Genomic DNA, 13,180 nt, shown 5'->3' on the forward strand with positions numbered 1-13,180 from the left:
CAGGCGCTTCCTATGTGTTCAGATGGAGGGAATTACCTGTAATCCTGAGCACTTTTTAGGGTATGTTCTCATGGGCAGGATCTACAGCAGTTTTCCACTGCAGGTTTTCCGAGGCGGCTTTTCTGCCACTGCTGAAACCTGCTGCGGAAAACTCACTGCAGATCTTACATGTGGGAACGTACCCTTTTTAAAACGAGTCACTGGATAACCCCTTGAAAAGTAACACAGGACACCATATAAGACGGATACCTTTATAAAGAAAGTAATATGAATATAAAATGTTCCACAGTTTTATGTTTATAACACATGAATACTGAACATAGAGTTCATTCTTATAGATTTATTTATGTTATTGTTGCAAATCTGTTTTGCTTTTAGCTACATTCCCCCTTACACATTTAGAGCATATCCAACAAAAAAATGAAAGTCAAAGACAAGACAACTGGTCTTAGGTTTATTCGTACTCATCGTTTTAGGAGTTAATATGCTGGGTGCCTAAAACAGCACAGTATTTTAAAAGAGTAAAATAGTCAGTCACTTTCCAATGCAGAAATCACTGAATATAATATCCAGAATCTCCTCAGCGCTCACTCTACCTGTAATAGCACCAAGTTGTCTGTGTGCAATACGCAGCTCTTCTGCTGAGAGAACCAAGTCCTGCTGTCTGTGCACACTGTAGCGCCCTAGGGCACCAAGGCATGCCATAAGATGATGTCTGTGGCGAGTCTGAGTAATGGTAGGCATTCCCTGAAGAGGATCACCACAACTAAAAAAGACAAAACATTTAATAGGTAACATTAAAAGCATTATCCCTAGGTTACTATTATCTTTAATCAGATGTTATGAGGTTATTTTTTTTTTTTTAAATGGCTGCAATTATTGGTTGATACCCAGTTTTCTAATACAGCTGAGAGATAAAGGGGGAGATTTATCAAGACCTGTGCAAAGCGATCTGATTGGTTGCTATGGGCAACTTTTCCTTTGCACAGATTTAGCTAAATCTCCCCAAAAGTGTATACACATACTGTGAAGTAAATTGCATGTGTCTCTATTAGGCTACTTTCACACTGCCGCTGTGACCAGACTATAACAGGTCCGTTAGGCTTTTTTTTTCCTGGCCTTTCACGAACGTTATCCGGACGGGTCACAACGGGCACCGCATGATAATAATAATGTGGTCCGTTGTTTTAGAGGAGTATAGCAGGAGAAAAATATGGTGCATGCACTAATTTTTCTCCCGCTATACTCCCGTCATTTTACAACAGCCGCTGGGTTACAACGGCAGTGTGAAAGTAGTCTTATCTTATACTGTTCTACACATGTGAGTGACTGAGAAGTATACTCTGGCATTATAGTCTTGAAGGCTTGAGATTAGCCATAGATTCCATCCAGATTAAACATGTTGTGATGAATTGATTTAATTTTTGCATTTTATAGTTTTTTTCCTCCTCTCCTAGGAGCCATAACTCTTATTCACAGACCAATATGAGGGCTTGTTTTTTGTGTGGCCAACTGTACTTTGTAATTACATCACTCATTTTACTATAAAATGTACAGAGAAACAAAAAATAATAATAATAATAATAATAATAATAATAATGTGTTGTGAGGAAACTTGTTATTTGTGTGGGGAAACTAAAAATAAGACACAATTCAGCAAATTTTGGAGGCTTTGGTTTTATGCTGTATAAGTTACCATAAAACTCATATTTTCTTTATTCTGTGGGTCAATACAATTAAAATGAAAACCCATGTTGACATGCTTTACTATTATTGTACAGCAAAAACAAAAACAAATGTTATCTGCAATCTACCTCTCTGGTCTGCCAGATTGCAGATCAGAGGAGGAGATTGCAGGAGCTGGTAGTAGAGCCATATTTATTTAATACGACCTTCAAAATCATTTTAGCAAACTGATTATAAATTGCTCAACTGCCACTAGTCCACATAAGGATTTCTGATAAAAGAACATTCCCAGATAGATAATCTTTGGTGTCATTGACCACATTTGAACAGTTCAAATAACTAACACCCATTATGCACTAAAAAAAATCTTTAACCAATTGTTCAACCATCTACTTCTACCTAATGTGTATGGCAGCCTGGAAGGAGTACTGCAGTGTTAGACACTTATCCCCTATCCGCAGGAGCTCCTGTACGGGGACCCGGCATTGCCATGGCTAATGTGCATTTCATTGATCTCAATATACTGCTCTATGGGAGAGGCGGGGATGCACAAACACTGCACTTCCACCTCTCCCATAGGGATACATGTGCGGCCAGAGGGCCACGGATGAGCTGGGGCCCCATACAGGAGATTGTGGGGGTCCCAAATTCCAGACCCCTCGCATTCAGACACTGCCCTCCATTAATTTCTATGAGAGCGTTGATGATTCCCGAGTGCTGCACTCGGGACTTTTTGGCACTCCCAGAGAAATGTATGGGGCGCGTGCCGCCCGCAGCTGAGCGCCGGATCCAATCCAATCTTGTGGATAGGGGGATCAGTTTATTTTTGCCAGAGTTTTCCGTTAAAGGCAGGGCTGTGGAGTCGGAGAGTCTGACGAAATTTTGGGTACCTGGAGTCGGCAAACAATGCACCGACTCCTACTAAATTTAGATTGGATTAAAGAAAAAAAAAAAGCAAGTTTAAATGTCCCAATTCACAAAAAGTTATAATTAATGGCTTCTCTACTTTAAGAATAAAGCATGCAGTGCCGCACGTAACCACAAAACGAACACGTTAAGTGACCGTGAAGAAGCATGCTTGTCATGCGCTTTACTATATGGCACACAACGCACAATTAGGAGCGGCAATACTTATACTTTCCATAGTGTAGTGTTCTGCTGTTACAGGGAACCCATGGGTAACCTAGCCTCTCACTGATAAGGGATTAAGGAAATATGTTTTTTGCAGGACTAGAGACACTTGTATAAGTGAACCATTGGAAAAACTGCTGCCATTCAGCAAAGGCTATAAAAACTTGTAAACTCGATTGCTAGCTTAAAGGGGTACTCCGCCCCTAGACATCTTATCCCCTATCCAAAGGATAGGGGATAAGATGTCAGATCGCCGGGGTCCCGCTGCTGGGGAGCCCCGGGATTGCCGCTGCGGCACCTCCCCATCATTACTGCACAGAGCTAGTTCGCTCTGTGCGCAACGACTGGCGATACAGGGGCCAGAGCATCGTTACGTCACGGCTCTGTCCCTCGTGATGTTACGGCCAGCCCCCTCAATAAAAGTCTATGGGAGGGGGCCTGGCAGTCGTCACGCCCCCTGCCATAGACTTGCATTAAGGGGGCGGGCCGTGATGTAATGAGGGGTGGAGCCATGATGTCACGCTGCTCCGTCCCCTGTATCGCCCGTCATTACGTACAGAGCGAACTCGGTCTGTGTAGTAATGAAAGCGTGGTGCCGCAGCGGCAATCCCGGGGGTCCCCAGCAGTGGGACCCCGGCGATCTGACATCTTATCCCCTATGCTTTGGATAGGGGATAAGATGTCTAGGGGCAGAGTACCCCTTTAAACTTTAAACATGACTATGGGATTCTACTAGGGAAATCATGTTTTATAATAAATGCCCCTTCCTGGATCCTCCCACTGCCCTGTGTTCAGCAGCAGATCAGCACACAAACTGTTCAATACAGTAGACTGTTGGCTTCACAGCCAGTAGTCCTGTGGTAATGACAGGTATGATGCTTTTCTTTCCTTCAAGGAATGTATAAAATACATTTGCATATTAATACAGAGGAGTCGGAAGTACAGAAAACTCCGGAGTCGGAACATTTATCTACCGACTGCACAGCCCTGGTTAAAGGGTACTACACTACTTTAAAACTTATCCCATGTCTGCAGGATGGGGATAAGCGTCTGATCCTGGGAGTCTGAACTCTAGGACCCTCTCCTCCGCAATATCCAGAATTGGTGCATGTATCTCTCTGTGCATGGAGCAGCATATTGGTGTGGGCTCCATGCATTCTTTATGGGAGTGATGGAGATACACAAGCACTGTACTCTGGTAACTTTAGCACTCCCACAGATCCCACGTTATAAAAGCACAGGGAAAGTTGGAGTCCTGTTCTGGAGATCACGGGTGTCCCAGAGGTTCCCTGCGGATAGGGGATAGGTTGTAAAGTAGAGGAGTACATTTTTAAAGGGGTACTCAGCCCCTAGACATCCTATACTTTATCCAAAGGATAGGGGATAAGATGTTGTGTGATTGCATGCATCAGGCCACCACGCCCCCTACCATAGACATGAATGGAGGGGGCATGGCGTGACGTTATGACCACTACCGCCCGAACCCAGAGTTCTAAACACAATATTCAGAACGGCAGGGTGCTGGCACGGATATCGCAGGGGGTCCCAGTGTTCGGACTCACGCAATCAGATATCTTATTCCCTATCATTTTGATAGGGCATAAGATGTCTAGGGGCGGAGTATCCCTTTAAATGGTAGGAAATGTTTAATGAACACTTGACAACTTAACTTTTTATTCACAAAACACACATCTACAATAACTATCTGCCTCTTCATGGTATAACAAGATTCATGTACTGATTGATTTATAACTTAGAATTGATCCATTTTATCGGCTGCTTTCTGCTTCCTTTTTGTATGACCATGGTCATTTTCTTGATTACTTTAAGACAATTGATCCATTTAATTGGTCTGTATTAAGGGTAAAATAATATGCACCACTGGCAAGTAGTTAAATCTACATCTCACATTGCTTCCAAGTGGTCTCTCAGGATTCCCAAGAACTTGCTGATTCCTTCTCCTGTGTGGCAAGACAGAAGACATACTGGCAGTAGTCCAGATTCCTGGCATAACTTCTCTAGGTAAACAATACTCTCTTGGCTCAGCAGGTCTACTTTGTTCAGTGCCAAAATAACATTCCTGGGTCCATCTCCTTGGAAGCTGGAGTAGATGTTTTGCAGTTGGGCAAGCAGTGTTTCCCGAGATAGTAAACCATTACAGACATCTATCACTGCTACAAGAATGTCTGCTTCTCTCACCCTACAAAACAAAACTAGGAATTAGATAATGAAATACACTGCTTAATATTACAAATTCTAGTCATGTATTTAGTTAGGAATATCTTTCTCCATAATAAAGTTGCTTGTTTGGAGAGCTTAGACCTAAACCTACTGAAATAGGGAGCACCACAAAAATGTTCAGTTTAAACTGGCCCTACAACTGTTCTTCATTTTATTTTACAACTAGCAAAGTACTGGCATTGTCTGGTTTTCCTACTGAAACCTTGTGGGAGAGGAAAAGCAACAATGACTCTTGTCTTTATATCCCAACCTCACACCTCATATCCTGTATGTTTTTTTGGCTGGCAATCTTCTAGAAGAGTAGGTCTTAAACACATTGAGAGGCATAAGGACTATGGGGGAAATTTTTCAATGTTGGTGTAGGTAGAAGTTTTTTTGTAGATCGCTTTGGTTGGTCTAAAATTGGTGCAACTGCACCAAATTTACCATACTTGTGCAAGGCACATGATAGAACTGTGTGGATATTTAGAACTTTGCACAACATTTATTTGTACACCTGAGCTGCAACTCACAGGAAGTGTGGGCACAGGGATTTTGTTCTATTGCTTTGAGGCCAGGATTCCATTGAGGGTTTTTGTCCACCAGCAAAAACGCCAGAAAAAAAAAAATGGTTACAGCTTTTTCCTGTGTTTTGTCAGTTTTTCTTGCAGTTTTGCTGGCATGTGGAAACAGTCATTTTTGTACCCTGTGGCAATTTTTTTTACTGCCTTTAGGGTACCACTCCATGGGATGCAGAGTGCCCAGGCCACAGAGTGTAAGGAGGTGAGGAGTGATGTATAGCATTGATATTTACAGGGTGCAGAGCATTACTACTTACCTCCGTATAGTATACAGGGGTGAATAGTGTACCCATGTATACTATACAGGAGCCCAGCAAGGAAAGAGTTAACCCACGCTGCTGCTGAGCAGTTCTGGGTTAAGTCTTTGTACGATATCCTGTATATACAGCTTTCTATAGATGACTTCTAGAGATGAGCGAACTTACAGTAAATTCGATTCGTCACGAACTTCTCGGCTCGGCAGTTGATGACTTATCCTGCATAAATGAGTTCAGCTTTCAGGTGCTCCGGTGGGCTGGAAAAGGTGGATACAGTCCTAGGAAAGATTCACCTAGGACTGTATCCACCTTTTCCAGCCCACAGGAGCACCTGAAAGCTGAACTAATTTATGCAGGATAAAGTCATCAACTGCCGAGCCGAGAAGTTTGTGACGAATCGAATTTACTGTAAGTTCGCTCATCTCTAATGACTTCATATAAAGGATACAGTAGGCAGATGTCAACAATTGCAGGCTCCCTGTTTAGGAACACCCCAGGGGAGAGCGCCAAAAATGTGCTAAATCTTCTTTTTCTTTGTTTTTTCTTCTCATTTTAGATAGGTGAATGCGGAGGACTACGTCAGATTTGCTGGATTCCGACAATGAACAGAGTTTTTTTTAATGTTAATAAAAGGGGTTAAGGAGGGCTGTGGGGGAGTTTTTTTAAATGAAAATTTTTACTCAATGTGTTTTTTTATAATTGAATTTTCAGGCTTAGTAGTGGAAGCCGTCTTGTAGACAGAATCCATTACTAAGATGGGGCTTAGCGTTAGCCCCAAAATCAGCTAATGCTAACCTCTAATTATTACCCCGGTACCCACCGCCACAGGGGTTCCGGGAAGAGCTGGTACCAACAGGCCTGGAGCGTCAAAAATGGCACTCCTGGGCCTAGGTGGTAAAAGGCTGGCGTTATTTAGGCTGGGGAGGGCATGTTCATAAACAGGGAGCCTCCAATTGTTGCTAAACTACAACTTTCATCATGGGGGCTGTAGATAAGCAACAGCTGGAGTCTCCATGTTTGGGAACACACTGCCAGAAAGGCTCTGTTCCCATTATGCAAAACGTATAATGAGAACAGAGTTAGAACTGGACTGTGAAGCTCAATCTGTCCCTCTGACCATGGACTAATATTCCCATCACGGGACACAGTCTGTCCCATGATGGAGTAGTTGTAGTACCACAGTGCTGAGGGATGGCACTTGAACATCCCCCGGCTGCAGGACTTTTAGGACTACTATTCCCATCATGGACAGACGTCCATGATGGGAATTATAGTCCGGGGGCTGAGGTGCAGATCGCAGCAGGTCATTCTCCAGAGACCTGCTGCGATCCGCATTTATTAACTGTAAAAGCCGGCAGCAAATGCGGCTAAACTGCGCTGGCCGCCGGCTCCTGTATACACCCCTCATAATTCATAATAGCTGCCATCGGGACACAGGAGCTCCAATTGGTGAATAGCTTTTCACCAATCAGAGCTCCCGGCGGCGGCGATTAGAAATTATGATAGATGTATACAGGATACAGGCAGTGCAGTGTAGCCGCATGTGCCACCGGCTTGTTAACTCTGGAGAATGACCTGCTGCAATCTGCACCTCAGCCCCTGGACTATAACTGCCACTATGAACTGAGTCTGTCCATGATGGGAGTAGTAGTCCTAAAAGTCCCACAGCCGGGGGATGTGCAAGTGCCAGCCCTCAGCGTTGCGGTACTACAACTACTCCCATCATGGGACAGACTCTGCCCATGATGGGAGTAGTATTCCAGGGGCTGAGGTGCAGATCGCACCGGGTCATTCACCAGAGACCCGCTGCGATCCATATTAAATTAACTGTAAAAGCTGGCGGAACATGCGGCTCCACTGCGCTGGCCGCCGGCACCTGTATACACAGTTCATAATTCATAATCCCCCGCCGCCGGGAGACAGGAGCTCTGATTGGTGAATAGCTTTTCACCAATCAGAGCTCCCATCTCCCGGGCGGGGATTATGACCCGGCGGGTAGCGCAGTGTAGTCGCATGTGCCATCGGCCTTTACAGTTAATAAATACAGATTGCAGCGGGTCTCTGGAGAATGACCCTGTGCGATCTGCACCTCAGCCCCTGGACTACAACTCCCATCATGGGCAGAGTCTGTCTATAAGAGTAGTAGTCCTAACTGTCCCAAAATTGTTAATATAATTCTCAGATGCTTTAGAACACTTTGGTACGTGTCCTCCGAGGTGGTGTATATTTGTGCAAGAAAAGTGCATTTGCAAATTTTTTTGCGTTTAAATAAAAAAACATGCAGTTAATAAATTTGATTCTATAGTAGAAAGTGTTCTATGGTAAACTTAACTGTGGACATGGCTATGAAGAATTTATCAGATTTTGCGTTAAAAAAAATAGACAAATAAAATCTCTATATACAATGATAAATTCCCCCCTATAACCTAAAATAACCTCACAAGGACTTTTAGTGGTATCCATGTTATTCATATTGTTACCTAATGTTTTTTTTTGAAGGGTTAGTAGAACATTGAAACAAGTAGTCTTCCCACACTTAAATTAATGCCAAGCCAGCAACATGTCTTCAATTTATGACTGCAAAATTAATGGTCTGAAATTACACAATACCACTTAGTACAAAGGATGCATCTGCGTCGCTCTATGCAGCATCATTGTATTTGCCAGGCACTTAGCAGGAACCTATTTCTGCAAAGTAAATTGCTTTTTGCCAAAAACAAAGGGTGAAGCAGAGTTTGCTACAAGTTGTTTGCTTTTTGTGACGTTCATCCTCTATTCTTATCTGGCTCTTTGTGGGTCTGTATTTTTGTTTATTCTGATTCTAACAAAGCATCCAGAAGCACTGTACCATATCACTTACAACATACCACATGAATAAGTAGCATTGGCTGATCAGCTAACATGTATGGTGGCCTCCCAACTCTACCGCTGACAGCAAATGTTCAGGAGAAAAAGGGTCAGGCATGCTGAGGTTTCTGGCAGTGGCTTTCTCCACTCTTCTCAGTAAAACAATAAGCACTAAGTTTGTGCATGTGTATGTAGAGATTGAAAAAATAGAGGTCGGACAAACAAGCATATCCAACACCTATTTGAGTTATATGGACAGTTAAATTGGTATTCCCAGCTCCATAAAAGGCTTTTGAAATGTAGGGCATGTAAATTAGGAATGAATGTGTGTGCAGTTCACAGCTAAATAACCAAGGTTAAGGGTATGTTCGCACTGCGGAACTCCGTGAGTGGCATTCCGCACAGAGACTGCGCTTCAAGAACTATTTATTTAAGAGCAAAAGCATATTATAAAAATTAAACCCGATCACAAGGCCCTTGTGAAAGGGATAAAAAATACAACACAAATGAATACAGTATGGCTCATGAATGACGCATATAATAACAGATACAATAGATATGTGTATTCCCACTATGATTTGGGCATACGGCTGCCAGATTTGGCGGCAAAATTTAAAAACCGGTCACTGTTGTATCCCCACAGGACCTGCACAGCATCTTGTTCATTTGAATGAGCCGAACGGAGTCAGATAGTGACTCGGGTCGGCTCATTTTTGAACCGTATAAGTTTATTGCTGGACTAAAAACTGGCAGACCATAGTTTTCAGTCCAGCGACAAAACAATATACCATCCAAAAATGAAATTGAGTTTTACAGCTGCTTTTATCGGCCTCCTGTTTACTGCTGTCTAGAAACAGTGATCCACTAGTAGAAACAGTGATCCACTAGTAGAAACAGTGATCCACTAGTAGAAACAGTGGATGGGCTGCTACCGATATCACACACTCTTTGCACAGACCAGGAAAGGGACATTATCTGCTGGGAACCTTATCTTCATGTAAACAATCACTCACACAGGCTCTTCTTTCTGTGTGAAAGATATACTATTGTCAGTGAGTCAGGGAAGAGAGAGGAGGTTCAGCTCTGCTATGAGCTGAAAAAGGCAGATAAGAACATTCCTTTGGGGCTCATTCACACGGGGAGATTTGCTAGCAAACAGCGTGTTTCCTGCAGCCAGTATGAATGGGGTCAACCGTCTACAGCAAATTTTCGGCAGAGGAAAATTTGCCGCAGACCCCACTGAAGTCAATGGGGTCTGCAGCATATTTTCTTCAGCCCTTAACCTGTTGGGGACGGAGGGCATATGGATACGCCCTCACGTCCCGGTACTTAAGGACGGAGGGCGTACCTGTGCTCCCTCCGCATTTCCGATCACTGCCGCTCGCCGGGCGGTGATCGGACCAGGATGACTGCTGAAATCATTCAGCAGGCATCCTGTACCAATGCCCAGTCCTGAGACCCCCCCCCCCCCCTATGTCGGTGAATTCACACCGGCGATTTGCAGCTATTCTGGGTCAGACGGGTCTACGGTGACCTGGAAAATAAGGGGGATCGGGATTGTCCAAGACACCCACGATCCCCCTGAAGGGATAGGAGTGAGGTGGCAGGGGTGCCACCCCTCCAATCCCTGCTATTGGTCGTCTAGAAGCGACAACCAATAGCAGATCGGGGGAGGGGGGATTAACTGTCGGTTTCCCCGTTCTGCCCACCCACAATAGGGCGGGCAGAACGGGGAAACCGAAAGGGGACAGGCGCCGAAGATCAACTTACCCATCGGCAGCAGCAGGGATCGGCGGCAAAAGAGGACGGCAATGCGGCTCCCTGGATCCTACGGAAGCCGGTGAGTTGCCTAGCAACATCTGGAGGGCTACAATTTGAGACCAGCATGCTCAGACAGCGGTTTACTGTGTAGGCATGCTGGGATTTGTAGTTTTGCAACATCTGGAGGGCCACAGTTTGGAGATCACTGTGCAGTGGTTTCTAAACCGTGGCCCTTAAGATCTTGCTAAACTACAACTCCCAGCATGCCGAAACAGCTGTCTCAGCATGCTGATAGTTGTAGTTGCGTACCTCCAGCTGTTGCATAACTACATCTCCCAGAATGCCCTTTGGCGATCAGTACATGCTGGGAGTTGTAGTTTTGCAACAGCTGAAGGCACACTGGTTAGAAAATACTGAGTTAGGTAACAGAACCTAACTGAAGGTTTTCCAACCAGTGTGCCTCCAGCTGTTACAAAACTACATGCTGGGAGTTGTAGTTTTGAAACAGCTGGAGGTTACCCCCCCATGTGAATGTACAGGGTACTGGTTTAGAGAGAGTTTCCTGCTTCAAGTTTGAGCTGCGGCAAATTTTCCACCGCAGTGCAAACTCCTAGCGGGAGACTCACCGTAAACCGCCGCCAGTGCGAACATACCCTAAAAACACTACACTACCACATAATAAAGAGTAAAACACTACATATAGACCCCCTTACACTGTCCCCCCCCCCCCCCAAATAAAAATGAAAACGTATTGTATGGCAGTGTTTCCAAAATGGTGCCTCCAGCTGTTGCAAAACAACAACTCCCAGCATTTCTGGACAGCCACTGACTGTCCGGGCATGCTGGGAGTTTAGCAACAGCTGGAGGCACCCTGTTAGGGGTACTCTACGCCAGTGATTTCCAATGTCCACCCCTATGCAATCCCTAATTTAGTCCTCAAATGCGCATGGAGCTCTCTCACTTCAGAGCCCTGTCGTATTTCAAGGAAACAGTTTAGGGCCACATATAGGGTATTTCTGTACTCGGGAGAAATTGCACTAAAAAATGTTTTTCTCCTTTTACCCTCTATTAAAAGGAAAAGATGGGCTCTACACCAGCCTGTTAGTGTAAGAAAATGTAAAAAAAATTTTTACATTAACATGCTGGTGTTGCCCCATACTTTTTATTTTCACAAGAGGAAAAAGGAAAAAAAAAGACCCCCAAAATTTGTAACGCAATTTCTCCTGAGTACGGAAATACCCCATATGTGGGCGTAAAATGCTCTGCAGGTGCACAACAAGGCTCAGAAGCGAGAGCGCACTATGTACATTTGAGGCCTAAATTGGTGATTTGCACAGGGGTGGTTGATTTTACAGCAGTCCTGACAAACGCAAAAAACAAATACCCACGTGACCCCATTTTGGAAACTACAAACCTCACGGAACGTAACAAAGGATATAGTGCGCCTTAACACCCCACAGGTGTTAGACAAATTTGCGTTAAAATTGGACGGGAAAATGAAGAAAAACATTTTTTTCACTAAAATTCTGGTGCTACCCTAAATTTCTCATTTTCACAAGGGAAAATAGAAGAAATGGGGTTACAAATTTTTATTCCTCCCCCCGAGTAAGAACATGTGGATGTAAAGTGCCTTGCGGGTGCACTACAATGCTCAGAAGAGAAGGAGCGGCATTGGGCTTTTGGAGAGAAAATTTGTCCGGAATTGAAGGCCATGTGTGTTTACAAAGCCCCCATAGTGCCAGATCAATGGACCCCTCCCCCACATGTGACCCCATTTTGGAAACTACACCCCTCACGGAATGTCATAAGGGGTGCAGTGAGCATTTACGCTGCACAGGTGTCTGACAGGTTTTTGGAACAGTGGTCCATGAAAATGCAAAATGTAATTTTTCATTTGCACAGCCCATGTTCCAAAGATCTGTCAAATGCCAGTGGGGTGTAAATGCTCACTGCACCCCTTATTAAATTCTGTGAGGTGTGTAGCTTCAAAAATGGAGTCACATCTGGGGGGTCCACTGTTCTGGCACCACAGGGGGGGGGGGGGGCTTTGTAAACGAACTTGGCCCCTGACTTCCATTCCAAACAAATTCCCTTTCCAAAAGCTCAATGGCGGTCACATGTGGGGTGGGGGGGGGGGGAATTCACTGTTCTGGCACCACAGGGGGCTGTGTAAACGCACATGGCCCCTGACTTCCATTCCAAATTCTGTCTCCAAAAGTCCAATGGCGGTCCTTCTCTTCTGAGCAATGTAGTGCGCCAGCAGAGCACTTGACGTCCACACATGGGGTATTTCCATACTCAGAAGAAATGGGGTTAAAAATTTTGGGGGGCATTTTCTCCTATTACCACTTGTAAAAATGTAAAATTTGGGGGGGAAATGCATTTTAGTGAAAAAATATGTTTTTTCTTCATTTACACATCCGACTTTAACAAAAAGTTAAAGTGTTAAGGCTCACTGTACCCCTTGTTACGTTCCTTGAGGGGTGTAGTTTCCAAAATAGTAGGCCTTGTGTTTTTTTTATGCTGTTCTGGCACCCTAGGGGCATCCTAAATGCGACATGCCCCCCAAAAAACATTTCAGCAAAATTTGCTTTCCAAAAGCCAAAATGTGACTCCTCTTCTGAGCATTGTAGTACGCCTGCAGAGAATTTTACGTCCTAACCTGGGGTATTTCCATACTCAGAAGAGATGGGGTTA

The 13,180-nt window shown here is 44.3% G+C and overlaps 1 protein-coding gene across 4 annotated transcripts in view; it reads right to left on the minus strand.

Moving 5' to 3' along the window:
- Positions 1–245: 245 nt before the first annotated feature.
- GTPBP3 (GTP binding protein 3, mitochondrial) overlaps positions 246–13,180 on the minus strand; it is a 101,157-nt gene continuing 88,222 nt past the window's right edge. For 3 of the 4 annotated variants that reach the window (XM_056518224.1, XM_056518223.1, XM_056518225.1), the window contains exons 9-10: positions 4,727–5,017; positions 246–766 (exon numbers count right to left, since the gene is read on the minus strand). In XM_056518224.1, the coding sequence (XP_056374199.1) occupies positions 535–766; positions 4,727–5,017 (523 nt within the window). In that variant the 3' untranslated portion in view covers positions 246–534. The remainder of the gene's footprint in view (positions 767–4,726; positions 5,018–13,180) is intronic. The other variant, XM_056518222.1, reaches the window with a different exon arrangement.

Source organism: Hyla sarda, chromosome 1, assembly GCF_029499605.1.
Source record: "Hyla sarda isolate aHylSar1 chromosome 1, aHylSar1.hap1, whole genome shotgun sequence".
In the NCBI taxonomy this organism is placed as follows: Eukaryota; Metazoa; Chordata; class Amphibia; order Anura; family Hylidae; genus Hyla; species Hyla sarda.